At 36.4% G+C, this 22,066-nt stretch overlaps 2 protein-coding genes across 7 annotated transcripts in view; both read right to left on the reverse strand.

The window, feature by feature from the left end:
* The window catches only part of RABGAP1L (RAB GTPase activating protein 1 like), a 763,170-nt gene that overhangs the window by 616,093 nt on the left and 125,011 nt on the right, over positions 1-22,066 (reverse strand). For all 6 annotated transcript variants that reach the window (XM_047704248.1, XM_047704249.1, XM_047704250.1 and 3 more), the window contains exons 9-10: positions 16,731-16,833; positions 14,063-14,229 (exon numbers count right to left, since the gene is read on the reverse strand). In XM_047704248.1, the coding sequence (XP_047560204.1) occupies positions 14,063-14,229; positions 16,731-16,833 (270 nt within the window). The remainder of the gene's footprint in view (positions 1-14,062; positions 14,230-16,730; positions 16,834-22,066) is intronic.
* Positions 3,131-4,123, reverse strand: LOC125086225 (tetratricopeptide repeat protein 1-like). The gene has a single exon (XM_047705427.1). It carries the CDS (start codon positions 4,121-4,123, stop codon positions 3,335-3,337), a length of 789 nt encoding a protein of 262 aa, XP_047561383.1. The 3' UTR covers positions 3,131-3,334.

Consider the following 22,066-nt stretch of genomic DNA (forward strand, 5'->3'; position numbering starts at 1 on the left):
TCTGTTCATAGGAAATAATTTCATTTCAAAATGATGAACAAGTAGTATTTTCCAAGTAATAATCACAGTTTCAAACATAAGAATATTATCTGAACCTAAAGACAGTGCATCTAATTAAGTAAAATTTTATTAGTAAATATCAATTACATTGCTACTTCCCATCACATCCAAGTAGCTCTGTTACATTGCCCTTTAGGTGGTGATAAGCCTTTTGTTTTTATCTGTTAAATTTTCAATGTACTCAAAGAACACAAATCTTTAGGTAGGAGTTATTTTTTCACTCACAGGCCACTTGGTAGGAGTGCTTTGTTGAAGATTAGTTGACCACACAGTTGTGGGTCCAATTCTGGGTTCTTTATTATGTTCCACTGATATATGTATCTGTTTTTGCACTAGTACCATACTGTCTTAATGCTTACAGCTTTGTACTGTAACTTGAAATGTGGAATCATGATGCCTCCAGCTTTCCCCTTCTTTTTTAAGATTGCTCTGGCTATTTAGGTTCTTCAGTGGTTCCATACAAATTTTAGGATGGATTGTTCTAGTTCTGTGAAAAATGCTGGTGGTATTTTGATAGGATTGCATTAAATGTGTAGACCACAATAAAGCCAATTAGATCTTCAAATTTTACTCTACTGTTTTTGAACAAGTTATGAGTATCTTCAATATAAGTTCTATTTTGGGGTATTTTAAAACTGTCATTTAAAAAATCATTTTGAATTAACATGATAGGCACATAGAATCTGAAGCAACAGAATGTTCCAAAATTCTAATTTTGCTTTCTGCTGTTTTAGAAGTCCTTCCATATGTTAAAAAAAAAAAAAAGAAGAAGAAGAAGAAGAATAAAAATATCAGGTGATGCATAATTTCCTTTTTAATTGAAATATAATTGGCATATAATGTTGTGCAGGTATATGTGTTGATTTGATACATTTATACACTGCAATATGATTACCATTGTAAAATCAGCTAACACCTCTATCTTGTCACATAGTTGTCACTTTTTCTGTGTGGCAAGAACAAAAGATCTAGTCTCTCAGCAACTTTGAAGTCTGTAATACAGTACTGTTGATTATAATCAGTATGCTGTGCATTAGATCTCCAGGATTATTTTTATCTACTACTTGCATTATGTACAAGTTTGTACATAATGCTTAACTATACCATCTCCGCCAAAAGAAACTAGTTTGCTTTGAAATTTATCTACGTCATTCTTCTAAATGTTGGCAATAATAAGTGTTCAGCGCCCTGTATTTTGAGAAGATGCTCACTCAGCAGTATCACTAGGTGTAGCTTTCAAATCCAAGAAAAAGAGACTGGATTTTCTCAAAACTCTAATTTTAGGGGCACCTGGGTGGCTCAATGGGTTATCTGTTTTTGCACTAGTACCATACTGTTTTGACAGTAGCATTGACTTGACTTGACTTAGCATTGTCTGACTTCAGCTCAGGTCATGATCTTAGGGTCCTGGGATAAAGAAGATGTGAGATATATATATGACGGAATATTACTCAGTTTTATAACTTTTCTCCCAAGAACTCTATCTCAATCAAGAGGATCAACAACCACCCAGTCACTTAGAAGTAATCCTAACCTGGGTGGCTCTGTTGGTTAAGCATCCAGCTCTTTTTTTTTTTTTTTTTGAAGATTTTATTTATTTATTTGATAGAGAGAGAGGAAACACAAGCAGGGAGAGTGGGAGAGGGTAAAGCAGGCTCCCTGCTGAGCAGAGAGCCTGATGCTAAGCCTGATCCCAGGACGCTGGGATCATGACCTGAGCTGAAGGCAGCTGCTTAACAACTGAGCCACCCAGGCGTCCCAAGCATCCAGCTCTTGATTTTGGCTCAGGTCATGAACTTAGGGTGGCTAGTCTGAGTCCCATATGGGGTCTCAAGCTCAGCATGGAGTCTGCTTAAGATTCCCTCTCCCTTCCCCAACTCACATACATGCTCACCTGCACTCTTTGTCTCAATAAATAAATAAAATCTTAAAAAAAGAAAAAAAAATCATAGCCTCCTTGTTTTCCCTCAACTTCACCAAATGCTACCATCTTTACTCTATTGATGCCTCTCTAATTCCTCTGTTCAACAATCCTCACGGACACTGCCTACCTTTAGGCCATCATAGCCTACTCACTTCATATCTACTGCCTCCAGTATCAACATCCTGTTCACTGTTGTCAGAGTGACCTCTCTCAATTACCAATCTACTGTCATTCACAGCTTTTAAAATCCTCCCAACTTGAGGAAAGTCTCTAAGTATCTAAGCAAGTATCTAATTACCTATTTAGAGTAAAGTGCACTGATGCTTCAGCAATATCTAATTTTTCTACATCTCTTGAGCAGACCACCTTGCATCAGTTTTATGAATTTACACAAGTTAATTTCTCTGAATGAAATGCCCTTCTCTGCTTTGTCATACTTCAAAAGCCGAACCTTTCCTACCACAGTTATTCATTGTTTGATTGATTGATTCATTTACTTCAGGCTGATAGGACTCTGCGCAATAAGAATACAGAACAGATAGAAGAAAGCAAGTAGTCAATTAGCATTAATAACAATAGTTAATATTTACTGAGTATTTGCCAGATGACAAGCACTATTCTAAAGGGCATTATGTGAACTCTTATTTATCCATCATAACAATTACGATACTGTGATATAATAAGACATATATTTCTTAATCCTGGCTCCTAAAAATGCTCCATGACTATAAAGGTGAAAGAAACATCTTTTGTTATAATAATTTGGTTTTTGTCATATAGAAAGAGCCCAGATGCCCATCAACAGATGGATAAAGAAAATGTGGTGTGTGTGTGCGTGTGTGTGTATTTTATGTACAATGTGGAATATTACTGAGCCATCAAAAAGAATGAATCTTGCCATTTGCAATGATGTAGATGGAACTAGAGGGTATTATGCTAAGTGAAATAAGTCAGAGAAAGACAAATGGCATATGATTTCACTGATGTGTGGAATTTAAGAAAAAAAACAGATGAACATAGGGGAAGGGAAGGAAAAAATAAAATAAGATGAAAATTGAGAGGGAGGTGAAGCATAAGAGATGCTGAACTCTAGAAAACAAACTGAAAGTTGCTGGAGGGGAGGTGGGTGGGGATCAAGAGAATGGGAATCAAATTAGGCTTATGACATCAGAAGTGCATTTCACCCTGATTATAAAACAAGAGGGAAAAGGGAGCACTGGGCCCTAGGAGATAGCCTATTTTTGAGATAAAATGCTTTTAAAAGTTAAATACTGGCAGGGCCTTCCCCCTTGCTAAATAGTAAGGAGCACACAATCTCTAAGCCAGCTTTACAAGCTACTGTTAACTTTGTTATCTATTATTATTTGGATTTTGAACAAAATTGATGGAGTAGGAACCAGTAGAGGAATCCTGTTTGATCTGGAAATTTTCTGTGGAGAGTCCAAAAGGTCGAAGAACCAAGTTCCCAAGATCTTTTAGTTTACCTAACATCTCTGCCTTTAGCCTTTCATTACGTTCTTCAATCTGTTTAGGTAATCTCATGCAAGCTTCTCTTGCTTGATGTATGGATGGATCTTTTTCTAATATGGATTTATAGTCCTCCAGGGCTTCATCTAGCTTGTCCGTTTTCTCGTACAACTCCGCTCTCCTCAATATTGCCCTGATATAGCCAGGGTTTAACTGAATTGCTTTGTTGCAGTCACTGATGGCCATCTCTTTCTTGTCCTGTTTCATCCTTGCAGCAGCTCTATTTGAAAACAGAATATACCTGTCTTTCTGGAAGCAGGATGGGCACATCTGAAGGGCTTGACTATAAGAACTCTCAGCTTCTGTATAATCTCCTCTCTTAAACTGCGCATTTCCCTCCTCCTTTAGTCTAGTGCTCTCTTCTCTTCTCTTCTGTTTCTCCTCATCTGGCATGTTTTTTTCCAGTTCTATTAGGTATTCTTCATCAAGTTCAGAAGAATTCACATTATCATCAGGTTTGTTCTCAACCTTGTCCGCTCCTGGCTCCTCCTTCTCAAATGAGGCACTAAGGTCATGAAAACACTCCTCCTCCCCCTGGTCTTCCTGGGAATGAGACTCGACATCCTTGAGCAGCTTGGTGGACCACTTGGTGGACCACTGGGTGATGGGCATTAAGGAGGGCATGTGATGTCATGAGCACTGGGTATTATATGCAACTGATGAATTACTAAATTCTACCTGTGAAACTAATAAAAAAAATTTTTTTTAAATATTTGGATTTTGGGGTGCCTGGGTGTCTCAGCAGGTTAAAGTCTCTGCCTTCATGATCATGATCCCAGGGTCCTAGGATCAAGCCCCACATCAGGCTCTCTGCTCCACAGAGAGCCTGTTTCCTCCTCTCTCTTTCTCCGCCTGCCTCTCTGCCTACTTGTGATCTCTGTCTGTCAAATAAATGAATAAAATCTTTAAAAAATTTTTTGGATTTTGTCCCATTTTCTATAATAGCTCCAGAGCAATAAAGGTAAAAGGAGCATCTTTTCCTAACATGTCCCTTTCAACCACACTGGAGTTTATGTTAATGAGGTGAGTTTTGGAAAACCCCTAAAGACTAGGGGGAAGAAAGGGCTGGATGTGATCAACAGTGTGATTAGACTTTCAAACTCACCCCCCACCCTTCGAGGAGGAGAAAGGGGCTGATCAGTGATTTAATCACTAACGGTCAGTGATTTAATCAATCATGCCTATATAACAGAGCCTCCATAAAAACCCATAAATAAAGGGACTAGTTTAAATAAAGGGATTGATGAACATGTAGAAGTGCTGGGAGGATGGTGGGCTTGGAGAGGGCATGAAATCTCCACAATAAACAGCCCTTCCCCCATATCTCGCCCTATGCATCTCTTCCATCTGGCTGCTCCTGAGTTATAGTCTTTAATAATAAAACAATAATGTAATTAAACTGTTTTCTTGAGTTCAGCAAGCCATTCTAGCAAATTATCAAATATGAGGAGAGGAGTTGTGGGAACCTCCGATTTAAAGCCACTTAGTCAAAAGTAAATGTGTCAAACTGGACTTAAAATTGGTGTCCGAAGTTGGGGGTAGAGGGACTGAGCCCTTAACCTGTGGGGTCTATGCTAACTCCAGGTAGTGTCATAACTGCATTTTAGGACACCCAGTTGGTATCCACAGAGCTGGATGATTGACTGATATGGGAAAACACCCACCATCTGTTATTAGAAGTGGTGTGAATCATAGTTAAGGAAAACAAAGTTTTCTTTCAACAACTCTATAAGGTGGTATAATAAAACTCCACATTTCAGAGATAAGGAGTATCTTGCCTAAGGTTTAACATGCAGGAAATGGTAAACTGAAATACAACCCCAGGAAAACTAAGTTCAGTCGAACGTGTCATTGGTGAACATGACTTCTATACTTTGCATATACTTCTATAGTCACATGTATTACCTAGTGATAAAATATTTTTACCACTACATTCTTACTTCTTAAGGACAGAGAACATATGTTATTCATTCACATATCCCCAATGTCTAGCACAGTGCCTATCACACTTTGCACTAAATAAATGTTTAATAAACTAAGCACTGAAAATCATTTCTAAAATGAGTACTGGCATCTCAGAAAAACTATAAGATAAGCTATACAGGTTTGGCCCTCTCTCCTGAATTCACTAACACTTGACACATCACTTGGGAATGCCCTCTTGATTTCTTAACCTTGTCCTCTAATAAAATCTAGCCTAAGGAAAGAGGGTTATTAAATTTATCAACAATGAATACAATATAGCTGGTAAAAGTTATTAAGGTCTATTTCCTAAGGATGCTGGCATTTTAACAGGTAGCAAATCTTTAAAGCAGTGGAATAGCATCAAATAGTAAGATACCAGATGTTCATTAGTATTAGAAAGGCTTTTGGAGCAGGCATTTTTTGGGCAAGCAGCTTCCAAATGATTCCATACAAGCAGTATGCTCTTCCCAGACCAGAATCATACATCACTTCATTTCAGCAGCTAAGAGCCTGTTTTCTTAGAGGGGTAAAGTGCACTGCCCATGTTTCAAATGTTACAAGTCTTTAGATCTTATTTCTAAACTCTTCACATATAATACTAATGTAATTAGTGATGTCAACAGTCAAAGATAATGCAAGTAAAGAAGACAAGTTGAAGTAAAATATAACAAAAATGACCAGGAGTCATAGAGAAAATTTTTCACAGGAAAAAAAAATTCCCAATTTTAGTGTGATGACTAGCATATTTCCCCTTTCTCATAAACATTTCACAAGTGTAAGTTTTAGGGCCAAACTTCTTAGGTTTAATTCCTCATTTACCAACTAAAAATCTTCCTGTGTCTAAATGCTTATCTGAAAAATGATGATATTAATGGCATGTACACCACAATGGTGGTACCAAGGATTACACATGTTAATACTTTTAAAATGCTTAGAACAGCATACTGCATGTAGTAATATAGTTGCTATCACCACTACTGCTTATAGTAATAGTCATGGAAGTAGTTGTTACTCAACAAGAATGGAGAAATCTCAATGAATATATGGATAACTGAGTAGACTTCACAGAAAAGCCCTTGCATAATACTTAATATAATTGACATTTATAGAATACTCCACTCAGCAACTGCAGAATACACATTCCTTATAAGTACTCTTGGAACATTTACCAAGACGGACCATATACTAAGTCATAAAGTAAGGTTAAACAACTTAAAAGGATTCAAATGACACAGACTATGTTCTCTGATCAAAATGAAACAAAATTAGAAATCAGTAGCAGAAAGATACCTAGAAAAATCACAAATATTTGGAAATTAATCAATACACTTCTAAACAACCCATATCACAAAAGAAATAATACAGGATATGGAAAATATTTCAAATCAAATGAACACACAAAATATCAAGTCTTATGGTTGCAGCTAAAGCAGTAGTAACAGGTAAAGTTATAACCTTAAAAATGAAAAGGCTGGGGCGCTTGGGTGGCTCAGTGGGTTAAGCCTCTGCCTTCAGCTCAGGTCATAATCCCAGGGTCCTGGGATCAAGCCTCACATTGGGCTCTCTGCTCAGTGGGAAGCCTACTTCCCCCTCTCTCTATCTGCTTCCCTCTCTGCCTGCTTGTGATCTGTCAAATAAATAAATACAATCTTAAAAAAAAAATGAAAAGGCATCAGAAAAAAAAATTTTAATCATGGATCTAATCTTCACATGAAGAAACTAGAAAAAGAAAAAAAGTTAAATCCAAAGCAGGAGGGGGAAAAAAGAAATGACAAAGAAAACAAAAGGAATGAACAGAAAACAACTGGGAAAACAATGAATCGAAATCTGATTTTTTGAGAGAAGAATGTCAATAAAATTAATAAACCTCCAGTTAGGCTAATTTAAAAAAGAAGAGAGAATACATAAAGTACCAATGTCAGAAATAAAAGAAGAACCTACAAATCCTAAAGACATTAAAAAGAAAATAAGACAATATTTTAAGCAATATTCTTGATTAAACTGAAAATTTCCTGGAAGATACAAATCACCACAACTCAAAAAGAAATAAAATAATAATAAACAAAGTAACACAGTATCTACTCAAGAAATTAAACTGATAACTAAAAGCCTTCCCACAAAGTAAGCTATAGGCCCAAATGGTTTCACTGGTGAATTCTACCCAACATTTAAGGAAAAAATAGCATAATCTTAAATTCTTTAAGCAAATAGAAAATACAAATTCCAATGCATTTTGTGAGAACATTAAGCTACTACTAAAATCTGACAAAGACATTACAAGAAAACTACAGACCAATATTTCTCATGAAAATAGACATAAAAATCATTAACAAAGTATTACTAATTCAAATCTAGCTTATATATAAAAAGATTATCATGACTAATATATAAAATGAATACCATCATGGTATTAGGATAAATGGGGCTTATCCTGAAGAATGCAAAGTTAGCTTAACATTCAAAAAATCAGTGTCATTCAGCACAATAATGGAGGAAAAAAGGAATAACTTCAATATATGCACACAAAAAAATATTTCATAAAACCCAACACTCAGCAAGATAAGAAAAAGAAATTAAAGCATTCAGATTAGAAAGAAAGATATAAACTGTCTTCATACACTGAGGACATCATAGTGTATATGAAAAACACCCAGGGATTTATAAAATCTAATAAACAAACTTAGCAAGGTTACAGAAAGTAAGGTCAATATGCAAAAAGCAAATGTTTATATTCTAGCAATGAACAACCAAATATTTAAAATTATAAAATGTATCTTTTAGTCACATAAAAATATTAAATACTTGGAGACAAATGTAACAAAATATGAATAAAACCCATATACTAAAAGTGGCATAACACTGCTGAGAGGAATTAAAGAAAAGCTATATAGCTTGGAATATGCCATGTCCACTGACTGGAAGGCTTGATAGTGGTTTTTAAGTTTTTATTTTTAATCACCTGGTGCACATCATGTCACCTGTACTCCTTAATACCCAACATGTATTTCACCCATCCTCTCATTTACCTTCAATCATCATCAATTTGCTCTCCAGAATTAAGAATCTGTTTCTTGTTTGTCTCACTCTCTCTCTCTCCTTTCTCTTTGTTCATTTGTTATGTTTCTTAAATTCCACATATAAGTGAAATCATATGGTATTCGTCTTTGACTTGTTTCACTTAGCATTATACTGTCTAGCTTCATCCATGTTGTTGCAAATGGCAAGATTTCGTTCTATTCTATGGCTGAATAATATTCTATTGTGTATATACCACCTCTTCTTTATCCGTTCCTTAGTTGATGGACACGTGGGCTGCTTCCATATTTTGGCTACTGCAAATAATCCTGCTGAAAACACAGGGGTGCCTGCATTCCTTCAAATTACTGTTTTTGTATTCTTTGGGTAAATACCCACTAGTGTGATTGCTGGATCATAGGGCAGTTCTATTTTTAACTTTTTGAAGAACCTCAATACTGTTTTCCACAGTGGCTGCACCAGTTCGGATTCCTACCAACAGAAGAAGGAACCCTGTTACCTTCTTCTTCACATCCTTGTCAACAAATGTTTCCTGTGTTGTTGACTTTAGCTGTTCCGACAGGTATCCAGTGACATCTCATTGTAGTATGGACTTGCATTTCACTGATGATAAATGATGATGAGCATCTTTTATGTGTATGTTGACCATCTGTATGTCTTCTTTGGAAAAATGTTTGTGTCTTCTGCACATTTTTAATTAAATTGGATTACTGGGGGGGGGGCTGAGTTGTATCAGTTCTTTATATATTTTGGATACTAACCCCTTTGCAAGTATCTTCTTTCATTCCATAGGCTGCCTTTCAGTTTCACGGTTTCCATCACTGGGCAGCAGCTTTTTATTTTGATGCAGTCTCAATAATTTATTTTTGCTTGAGTTTCCCTTGCCTCAGGGATCTATCTAGAAAAAAGTTGCTACAACCAATGTCAGAGACATTACTGCCTGTGTTCTCTTCTAGGATTTTTATGGTTTGAGGTCTCACATTTAGGTCTTTAATCTATTTTGAATTTATTTTTCTGTATGGTGTGAGAAAGTGGTCCAGTTTCACTCGTTTGCCTGTTGCTGTCCCAGTTTTCTCAGCATCATTTGTTGAAAAGATGGTCTTTTTCCCATTGGATATTCTTTCTGCTTTGTCAGAGATTAACTGACCTGTAATCATGGGTCTATTTCTGGGCTCTCTATTCTGATTCATTGACATGTGTTTGTTTTTGCCCCGGTACCATACTCCCTTGATCACTACAGTTTTGTAATAAAACTTGAAGTCTAGAATTTGATGTGTCCAGCTTCACTTTTCATTTTTAAGACTGATTTGCCTATTTGGGTTTTTTTTTTTTTTTTGTGGTTCCATACGAATTTTAGGATTGTTTATTCTAATTCGATGAAAATGCTGGTGGTATTTTGATAGGGACTGCATTATATATGTAGACTGCTTGGATAGTACAGACATTTTAACAATATCTGTTCTTCTGATCCCTACGCATGAAATGTCTTTCCTTTTCTTTGTGTCATCTTCTGTTTTTGTCATCAGTGGTTTATAGTTTGCAGAGTATAGGACTTTCACCTCTTTCAGTTAGGTTTATGCCTAGGTAACCTTTTATTTTCGGTGCAATTTGTAAATGGGATTGTTTTCTTCATTTCTCTTTCTGCTGCTTCATTATTGGTATATAGAAAGGCAAGAGATTTCTGTACATTGGTTTTGTATCCTGTGACTTTACCAAATTTATCAGTTTTAGCAGCTTTTGGTGGAGTCTTTCATGTTTTCTATATAGAGTATCATGTCATCTACAAATAGTGAAAATTTTATTTCTTTCTTACTGATTTGGATGTCTTTTCTTTCTGTTGTCTGATTGCTGTGACTAGAACTTCCAATACAATGTTGAATAAAAGTGGTGAGAGTGAACATCCTTGTCTTGTTGCTGACCTTAGGGGAATGACTCTTGTTTTTTTCCCCATTAAGGATGATATTAGCTGTAGGCTTTTCATATATGGGAAAGGCTCGATGCTGTTAATATAGCAAGTCTTTCCAAAGTGATATATAGATATAAGGCAATCCCAATCAAAATTGGGATTTTTTTAAACAAAACAAGATGGGATTGGGAGGGAGACAAACCATAAGTGACTCTTAATCTCACAAAACAAACCGAGGGTTGCTGGGGGGAGGGGGGGTGGGAAAAGGGGGGTGGGGTTATGGACATTGGGGAGGGTACGTGCTATGGTGAGTGCTGTGAAGTGTGTAAACCTGGCGATTCACAGACCTGTACCCCTGGGGATAAAAATATACTATATGTTTAAAAGAAATAATTAAAAATTAAATAATTTTTAAAAATTGGGATTTTCTACAAACTGACAAATTATTTCTAAAATTCTGAAGAGAATACAAAAAATGTGAAAGAGACAAAAAAACTTTGAAAAACTTCAGAAATCTTTGAACATCAGACTTTAAAAATTACTAAAAAGTTATAGTGGTCAAGACTGTGGTATTGGTCTAAAAACAGACCTAAAGAGCAATGGAACAGAATACAGGGAATCCCATCTGGTTTGTTATTATCCCCCAGGAATCTGACCTAATCCTGTTTGAGTAGAGAACTGTCTGGGGTTATTCAGCAAGTGCAGTCACCCAGAATCATTTACATTAGGAATGGCCTGGACCCAGAGATTCCAAGGTAACCTTGAACTGCATTAGATGCTCACTTAACTCCTTCTTTCTACCAAGGTTGTCTAGTCTAGACTAACATCTCCAAATTATTATCAATGGCCACAAAACAACCCAGTCTCTGAAATACTGAAAAAAACTAGCTTAGCCTTCCTGCAGCATAGCATGACTTTCAGTAAGAAGTTATAGTTTCCATTCTTGCAATAATTATCCATTTAAATTTTAATAATTCATTTAACTTCTCTAGATTTCAATTCTTTTCATTATTTCTGCTCAGGGCAGGTATGCCTTCAGTCTCCACAGCTTTCCACACTTCTTCTTGAACACAGATTATACCACTAAAGTTAGAAACCACCTTTTTCATATTGATATTCATTTAAATCAGTCTCACAGTGCACTTGTTGTGAGCTCCAGATGTTGTATGCAAGTGTTGAATCACTGCACTGTACACCTGAAACTAATATCACACTGTACATTAACTAACAGGAACTTAAATAACAACTTAAAACCATACCTGCATGGTCATGATATATAATTATCCATTTTATAAATCGCTGAATCTTGTGTGCAAATATTTTGTTTAGGAATCTACATCTGAGTTCATGTGAGAGAGCTTACTGTGGTTTTTCCATTTTGTAGTTTCTCTGTCAGGTTTTCACGTCAATTTATTTTCTGGCCTGATAAAATGTGGTCAGGGAGTATTTCTTCCTTCTCTATTCTCAGGGGAAGCCTGTGTAGCTTGGTATGTGCATGTATGTGTACGTGTTTGTGCATGTGTTTGTGTGTGTATTTCATAAGTGTGTAGGTGTTTGAAGGCATTCAGACCAAGTTCACTTTGTAGGAAAAATTTTAATTTTATATTCAACATATTTTATACATATGGCAATTCAGATTTTCTATTTATCCCTATGTCCATCATTTAGATAAACTGTATTTTTGAGGATTTTGTCCATTTCATCTACATTTTCTAATATTGTGGCATAAAATTGCTCACAATTAAAAATTTACATAAAAAATACATCTGTCTCACATTTAGTAGAGCTGAATATTATAAGTAAATCTGATTTAATCTTCTTAATTCACATGAAATGACCTTGGGCGGTATTTTTAATATTTTATTACTTGCTACTCAGTCACTCAACATCAGTAGTTTTTAAAATGTGAAAATACATTTAATTATAAAAATCTACTCTAATACATATATTCTTAAATGTATATAAATACATAAATCTTAGTACTCTTGTTTACCTTGCCATAAATGTGTGTGTGCATAGATATATAGATATAGTATACAGATATAGATATATAGATATGGGAAGATATATAGATAGATATGGGAAGAAGCTAACTTTTTATCAGGTCTCAAGAAAGAAGAATTCACATCATAATTTATTAATGGTCACTGGGAAGAATGATGACCACTTTCTATATAGAGCCTTTATTTGCTCTCACACAACTCTGAATAATCCTTCAGTTCAAAATGACAAGTGAATTCTTTGATAGTCAGAACAATTAAGCTACCAAAAAAGCAAAGAAAAGAAAGGAGGGAGGAAGGAAAATATTCCAGAATAAAATATGCAAAGATACTCAAGAGGCTAATATTTTGAATACTGTTCACATAATCTTCCTTAGAATATGCTACAAAAAAAAGGAAATAATCCAAATAGTAATAAAAGTTGTATCAAACCATCACTCTGATAATTTTATGAAAGACAAAAAACACAGTAATTTCAAAATATGTAGTATATGGGGGCGCCTGGATGGCTCAGTGGGTTAAAGCCTCTGCCATCGGCTCAGGTCATGATCCCAGGGTCCTGGGATCGAGCCCCGCATCGGGCTCTCTGCGAGGCAGGGAGCCTGCTTCCTCCCCTCTCTCTCTCTCTGCCTGCCTCTCTGCCTACCTGTGATCTCTATCTGTCAAATAAATAAATAAAATCTAAAAAAAAAAAAAAAATAGGTAGTATATGAAGCCTAACTGAGCAATGACTTTTTTTTTTTTATGAAAATGGGTAAGCAGCTTCTTTATCTGTTCACTGTGCTGATACTTGCTTTTACCACATTACATTTCACATATTGCAGTCTATCAACCAGAAAGCATGACTACATTTGGGAAATGGAAGTATAAATAGTATATAAAGGATTTCCATTATTCAAATAGAGCATTTTACCCTCATTTCACAAAACAGACCCTATTACAATCCAAATTATTTTTCACTAGTACCGTCTTCCATCACTACAAAACAAAAATTATGTATTTTACCTACTAACTGCCTAATTTAGGAATGTCAGAGAAACTCCACTTTTGTTAATTAAGTATTAAAATAGTTTATGATCTTACTGATAAGTCATACAATGTATTCATATAATGGTAGAAATAACTATGAAAATTAATCCCAGGTGTTACTTGGAAATTTTTTTCATTATAACTTTATAAAGATATGCTATTTCTGTGCCCTGTCTTTTTGGTTCTAAATAATTATATATAATAGGATGTTGTTTTATACCTATAAATCAGTATTTCTCTTATGTATGTGGATACCTCACAGATACACAGTACAAGTTTCTAGTGAAAAGAGTACATACTTATTAAACAGAGCTGGGTTTTTTTTTTAAATTTACATGACCTAGATGTAGATGTAGATTTTTCAAATATTCTATTGGTTGACTCTATCACTTGATTATTTGAGAAGTTTTTGTCACTTTTTATCACTACTTAAGAAATTATCTTAGTGTTAAAAAAGAACAGAAAATGTGTTATGGTGGGTGCTGTGAAATACATAACCTGATGATTCACAGACCTGTACCCCTGGGGCAAATAATACATTATATATTAATAAAAATTTTTTAAAAATAGAAAAATATATATAGGTTATTACAAGTAAAGAACAAAAGATCCTACCTGTTTCAACCTCATGAAGAAAGTCTCCGTGAAAGTCTTCCTGCTGAAATACCAAAACCGCTCATTCGCAGGGTACACACGTACTACTGTCTCCAGAAGGAAGCGCACAGGCTCCACGACCTCTGTGACGACCATATCCACTGCCACCGTCATGTACACTCGCTTATCTGTGGCAGAAATTTACTGTATGTTATGCTGGCTTTGTTGTTAAGTTTTCCCAAGAAGGTTCTTTCCAATCAGATTGTCACTTTCTGTGTTTAATTGTAAATGTTGTATTATAGGTTTGATTAAATAGATGACGACGTTCTCCAAGTATGTTTCTCAATACTCATGTCCCTATCTAAATCAATGGTCAAAATCACCTCTGAAATCTTAATTTTCCTTCCCCAGATCAGGTTCTTAATATAAAAATTAGGTAAAATATTCAGAATATCTTTTAAAATAAAACTATCTTTCCAATTTCCCAGAATGCCTCTAGAAATTCATAGGATTTGTCCTTTTATCTTATAAAAAGAGATAGAAGAAATTATTCACTTTGGTGAGTCGCATGGAAAGAACTATCAAATCAGAAGAGACTCTCAACCTTCACTATATTACGTTTCTATTGGAACATGTTATTTACATGAATATTTAAATGGTGTATGTTTTAAGGGAAGTCCCTGGAGATCTGTCGGAATCCTCGTTGTCCCCTCACCACATGCTCAGGAAAATCACTAAGGCTCTGATGAAATAGTTCTGTACAGTTACAGAACTGTATCAGAGCCTGGCAAGTAGTTTTAGGCAAGAGTATATTATCAGTCAAAATTTCAGTTATTATTTAAAAGGTTTACTTGGCCACAGCCTTCCTTTAATAAGAATCTAGAATCTTCTGGGCTAGTGTCTATTGGTTTTCTTTAGTTTCAACATGATAGGTTGAAATATGGGTTTTATTTTATTTATCCTGCTTGAGATTCAGTGGGCGAGGGGGTGGTTCTTTATCTTTTTCTTTTCTTTTTTTCTTAAGTAGGCTCCATGTCCAACATGAGGCTTGAACTCTTGACCCTGAGAATAAGAGTCTCACCCTCTAGTGACTGAGCCATCCAGGCACCCCTCATTGGGTTTTTCAGTCTATGGTTTGGCTAATTCATATCGTCATTTCTTTGTTACTTTTGAAATATTTTTAAAATTTACTTTGTCTAGCATTTTTAGTTCTCAGTTAAAGTTCAAATAAACAAGCCTATCATTAGAAGAAACCATCAACAATGTTTTTAAAAAAAAATTATACAACATTTATACACATCAACTGTACTTCTATTAATATCAAATTCAACAAAAAATGATTACATTCTTTCTAAATAAATTCTACCTGCCAATTCAAGAGAAACAAGGATTCTCTAGACATTGTACTTGTCCTGGCAGGCCTTAAAAGTCCAAGGGGAGTACTGTCAAAGTTTAAGAGACAGTAACACAAAACATAAAACAGAATACACAACTTGGTGGTTTAGTGAAAAGATCCAAGACATTTCATCTCCAGAACTTTAACTTCCTCTGTAAAAATCAAACTCTGATTCATGAATCCTCTGAGTAATTTATAATCTCAAGGATATCATTTGGAAATTTTAGAAATCAGGTGTTTTTTTCTGCCTTATGAAATAATTTTACATTTAAAATACATTATCTTGGGGCACCTCGGTGGCTCAGTTGTTAAGCATCTGCCTTTGGCTCAGGTCATGATCCCAGGGTCCGGGATCGAGCCCCACGTTGGGCTCCCTGCTTGGCGGAGAGCCTGCTTCTCCCTCTCCCTCTCCCACTGCTTGTGTTTCCTCTCTTGCTGTGTGTCTCTGTCAAGTAAATAAAATCTTTTTAAAAATAAAATAAAATACATTATCTTTCAAGTAAGAATATTTTTTAAGACTTACTTATTTGAGAGAGCATGCATGTGTACACACGAAGGGGAGGAGAGGCAAAGGGAGAAAATCCCAAGCAAGCTTCCCCTGAGATTGGAGCCCCACACAGGTTTGATCTCATAACCCAGGAGGATCATGACCTCAACAGAACCAAGAGTTGACCACCCAACCAAGCCCACCCAGGAACCCCAAGAATATTATTTTAATATAATATTATAGAAAGTTTATTTTAATAGAGGAAATAAACTTTAAAATACATAATCCCTTAATAGAAGACCAAACAGGAGCACCTAGGTGGCACAGTTGTTTGTGTCTGTCATTGCCCTCAAATAATTCTATAACATATGAAACACAAACACCAGATACTTTCTACGTAATCTAATAAAACTAATTCACATACCTTTGTGGTAGATTCGTTTGAATAGTGGACGTTTTCCCCATAAATGCATACAGTATTTAAAAACTTTAAAATCTAGGGGCGCTTGGGTGGCTCAGTGGGTTAAAGCCTCTGCCTTCGGCTCAGGTCATGATCCCAGGGTCCTGGGATCAAGCCCTGCTTCGGGCTCTCTTCCCTTCCTCTCTCTCTGCTTGCCTCTCTGCCTACTTGTGATCTCTGTCTGTCAAATAAATAAAATCTCTCAAGAAAAAAAAAAACTTTAAAATCTAAATGAGAATAACTTCATTTTAAATAAGCACCAGAATTTTTAAAAATGCAGCGAAACAACCTTGACCATAATATAAAATTTAAAGCAAGTAATAATGAATCCTCTGAGAAAATTTACCTTTTGGGGTTTCTTCATTAAGTGCCAGAAATATTGGTACATTGGGGTTCCACATGCCAGTAATAACGTAAGCCCTCCCATCATAGCTCTTGCCCATGGATTCCTGGAAAAGTTCAGAGAGAAATCACTGAGAATATACATATCAAGAAAATCACCATTTTAAGTTATATCTTACTTTAAGCAATCAAATTTATTAAAATTTGGACTTACAATCAAATGGGATTTTTGGGGGTAAAATTTTTGTCACCCTATGAAAGCATCTCTTTCAATATTAAATTCTCTTACAGCTTTCCTAAGAGTTTCTATTTAGATGCCCATACCTCTTGGTTAAAAGAAGGTACACCTTTATATGCTGACTCACAAAAGCAAATTCATATGAAGTTATATTTAGGTTTATCTTAAGCTGCTTGTCAAAATTTCACATACTTAAGCATACGAGTACGTCCAGTTTCCATTACAACTATAGTATAGATCTCACTGAAGATATTTTAACTGAACTAATAGCTAATCAAAGGAAAAGCAGTTAGTATTTTACTTCCATTTTAATTTATAATATATTCATAAAATATTCACTTATTTTATCACAACACCTCTCAAATTTGAAACTTTTCTATCATCTATGTATGTGTACACTTTCTTACGATCAGTAATCAATGTTAGGAGACTAATAAAGATTTGTAGTCAACACCCAAGTTGACCGTCTCCCTTTTACCTTTTTACTCGCTCCCTCCTTCCCTTCTGTCCTCCCCTTCTTCATCTCCTCCACCCCTTAAGGTGTCCACCCAGCGCACTCCTGACTCTACTGAAGCAGCCAGCAGCTCCCATAGTGAAAGCAGGATCCCATACAGCTGTGTGTATGCATTGCGTGGGTTGGGGGGGGAGAGCAGTTAGAGGTGTTCCCATGGGAGAACAGCACACAGCATACACGCATGCGCATGTGCAAGAGAGTGCTGTCCACAGTACTTAAAATTCTCTGTAGCCATTTCCTCATATTATGAAAAGAGAGTGATGAAAGGGTCAGACGAAAACAAAGAGAAAAACTTTTTTTTCAATTTTACCCCCACACAGATGCTGGTGATTACAATGTCTATTTTCCTAGTGTATTGGTGGTCAGCTTGAGAGTAGGAATCCTGAGTTCTGGAGATAAAGTACACTCAAGGCCGTGTAAAGGACACTCACACAGCACCTTCACCACATTCATATACTCATCTTCATTCTCGGTCTCCATCTCTCTCTCCACCCCTTCCTCTCTCCCTCCCTTCCTATGCTTAATCCCTCTCTACCTTCTCATTAGACGCCCATTCAGAACGAGAATCTGGCCTCCCAAAAAGCCCAATCCATTTCTGGAAAGAGCTGTGCTGTGCTTGAGTCCAAGAAGATAGCTAGTCCAATCAAAATATTTCTTCCAATCAATAAATACGAAGCAAAGTGGGCAGTTAGCAGTGGAGCTGTAAGATTTTAAGAAGTCAGGCCCTGACAGGCCACACATCAAATGAAGTGACAAGGTAACAGAAATTGTAAAGTAGGAAAGACTATATAAAGAACAGCAGAGTACTGGGAAACTGCTAATTGGTAAGAGAGAAATGAAGAAAACAAAAAATTCATTAAAAATAATCATGCAGTCCAGGGGCGCCTGGGTGGCTCAGTGGGTTAAGCCGCTGCCTTCGGCTCAGGTCATGATCTCAGGGTCCTGGGATCGAGCCCCGCATCGGGCTCTCTGCTCAGCAGGGAGCCTGCTTCCTCCTCTCTCTCTGCCTGCCTCTCTGCCTACTTGTGATCTCTGTCAAATAAATTTAAAAAAAAATAATAATAATAATAATAATAATCATGCAGTCCAAATACAAAGGCACATACTGGGAGGCAGGAAGGAGGGAGGAAGACTGAGGAACAAAGAGAGAAGAGCAGAGATGGGCAGGGAGGGAGAGAGGAGGACAAGGTAGGAAAAGGCGAAAGAAGGAGAAAGGGAAGGTGAAGGAAGGAAAGAGAGAGATGGGGAAGGAGGTACAGAAAGAGAGGGGGGCAGAGCACCAGAGGCAGGAGCAGGGGTGGAAAAAGAGCAGGAGCCCAACCTATAAAGACACTCAAAGAAAGAGTAAGCCTCTGGGAGGAGGTGAGGCAGACAGAAGAGTCTAGATAGCAGAGACCACTCTGCAGGGTTCTATACGATTTCATGAAGATCAATAACCTCTTCTGTCTCTAAGGTGCTCTAAGTGCATCTTTGTCCCTTGTAACCATAACAGCCTAATCCAACAACCATAGCATTATGTCTTTGTAGTCCTCACAATACACCACCACAGTAACACTGTCTTACACATCAAAAGCCCTCAATACAAGTTTCTCCTCATCAAGTATGGCACTTTTGTTTCTGAACTAGACATTTCCATTATACAGCCTGGCTTGCTCCCAGTCTCTTATAAAGATACTTCTTGGGGCTCCTGGGTGGCTCAGTCAGTTGAGTGTCTGACTCTCTTGGGGTTGTGGAATCAAGCCCCAAGTCAGGCTCACACTCAGAGGAGAGCCTGCTTGAGGATTTCTCTCCCTCTGCCTCTGTCCCTCCCCTGCTCACTCTACATTTCACTCTCTCTCTAAAATAAATACATCTTTAAAAAAGAGAGAGAGAGAGAGATACTTCTTCAACTATCTTTGCTGAAGAGTTCCTCCTGACTCCTCTGCTCCTACCACAAGCAGGGCTGACAAAATCAGGAACAGCAGGTAAGGGACATCTGGACAACAAAAGTCTCTGTCCAAACTAGGCCAGGATGGAACCACTAGATGTCCTCCTCTTAGGAAAATAAATTAGGAAATACAGACAGAATGTGGCAGTTTGCAGTGGGAACATGGGCAGAGAAGCCATGAGGGAGAGGCCAGGGAATCACAGAGTAAGCCACAGATGAACCATTGTCAAATAATGAGCAAGCTTAAGCTATGAGTTCAAGTAGGCAGATGGTGGGGTAAAGCAGACACATGGTGCTGAAAAGACATAACACACATAAAAAGTAAAAAAAAAAAAAAAAAAAAGTAAGTTCATGCTAATCCATCCATTCTTTAAGCAAATGCAAGCTTACTCTAAGTCATGGTCTTTGCCTATAAGTATCCAGCAGAGAAAACCAAATGATCCTGACTCTAGAGAACTAACAAGCTAATGTTTTCCAAAAACCAGTTGGTGACCCATTTGTGGATCCTAAAATCAATTTAGTACATTATGACAGGACTTCTTAATTAAGTAGAAGAAAAAAAGAGCAGAGTTCCTTACACATGTAAGGGGTAAGAACTGTTTCATGAAAATCTGATTGCTTTTTTACACATACAGATTACGAGCTTACTGGATTACAGTGTAATCGTGTATATCTAACTGTGAGACCAGCTACTAGTCTAGTGTCAATAAATGGTTAACTGTAAAGATCCACAAACTTTCTGAGGCGTTTCTAGGACTTTTAAATTGCATTCCAATTCCAAGAAACCTGGCTCTACTGAGTTTTCAGCTCTTGGTACCTTGCTGTTAGGCTTTCCCTAGTTTCATATAGGGAAGCAAACTTTGCCATACAAAATCTATCTCTTTGGCATGTGGGTTATTTTTAGGCTGCTTATTTAAAAAAAAAAAAAAAAAAAAAAAAAAGGCTGAGGAAGAACCTTTGACCTCCCCCTTATGGTCACCCTAGATAACTACAGTATAAAATAAAGTAGGTGAGGTAGTCAGGGAGAAAATGGGCAAAGTCTGTTTGTTAAAATTCCTATGTCCCATTGTTTCTGAGTGGTCTCACAAACTCATTTGCCAAACATTTACTTTTTTCAATCTTCTTTGAATTATCTTCCTTCCCTCTGAAGTCCTCAACTTCTAACCCTTCTCCTTAGCTTAGAATGGCATATAAGCCTCACTGCCTACAGGCATCATATTCTTAAGGAGCACCCATACATATGTAATTAAATTCAGTCTTCTCCTGCTAATCTGTCTCTTGTCAATTTAATTCTTAGACCTGCCAAAAGAACCTTGAAGGGTAAAGGAAAATTTTTCCTCACCAACAGTATCGAAAATATTCTCACTACTGGAAGAAAACTGAATCTCTTATTTGTATCCCCCAAAACCCAATTTTATTTATAGAAGACTTTGTTTATATACTATATATAATACTATGTATATTTTGTTTATATACTCTCTCTCTCTATATATATATATGAGTAATCTAGCTGTTTGACTAGAAAATTATTTTCACTTATAAATAGGACTTTCTCTTTCATGTAGATCTTATACTAAATTAAATGTATAAATTTGTAAAAGGTCTCAATTCGGGGTGCCTGGGTGGCTCCGTGGGTTAAAGCCTCTGTCTTCAGCTCAGGTCACGGTCCTGGGGTCCTGGGATTGAGCCCCACATTGGGCTCTCTGCTCAGCGGGAAGCCTGTGTCTTCCTTTCTCTCTCTGCCTGCCTCTCTGCCTACTTGTGATCTCTGTTAAATAAATAAATAAAATCTTTTTTTTAAAGTCTCAATTCATGTTATTAGAAAATATTCAAAGGGAAGAAAAGTCAGCATTGTTTAAAAATTATTCAAGAGAAACAGAAAAGTCTCACAAATTCTAAAATTAAATATAATTGCAGGATTTTCCAAAGTTTATCAGAATCAAATGTAAGAAAGTGAAATTTGTTTTCAAAGTATTCACATATTTGAATGAGTCAGAAGAATATCTTGCTCTAGAGGACAGAACTAAAACTAATTAGGCAAAGTTATAAGGAATATGATTTCAGGTGATTATAAGGAAATAAATTTGTAATAAACCAGAATTGTCCCATAGTCTTCATTATAAGTAATAAGTTCCTTTATGAAATGTAGTCTAGCCAAAGCTTAATAACCATGTATTAAAGATAGCACAAAGATCAATAACAAATCGCAATTCTTGATAATTGCAGAAACAAACTCTCCCACTTCTACCAACTATTTGTTGAACAGAAGCTTCAGTGCTGACCAGCCCTTTGATTTCAATATGGACTCTTCAAAGTGGAGAACTGCTCTTCAAGTAAGACACTCAAGAACAGGGGGCCTCAGAAGTTCATGCCAATCTGTAACTCTATAATCTGCGTTTAGGTTTAATTAAAAAAAAAAAAAAAAGTCTCTGCCCTGGTTTCACCTTAATCTTTTAAACTCTGAAAGACTCTTAAGACCTAGGAACCTGTGTTATGAACTACCTCCTCATGGAATTTTCAGGACTCCAAAATGCTATGGCTTGCCTTAGGTAAAACCACCTGTATTACTGATATGTTGTAAAGAGGGATGGAAGAGAGGTGGCTCAATAGCTAATTCATTCCACATTCAGTGTAACTTTTCGTGAAATGCTTCCTCTAGAT

Source organism: Lutra lutra, chromosome 15 (genome assembly GCF_902655055.1).
Source record: "Lutra lutra chromosome 15, mLutLut1.2, whole genome shotgun sequence".
NCBI lineage: Eukaryota > Metazoa > Chordata > Mammalia > Carnivora > Mustelidae > Lutra > Lutra lutra.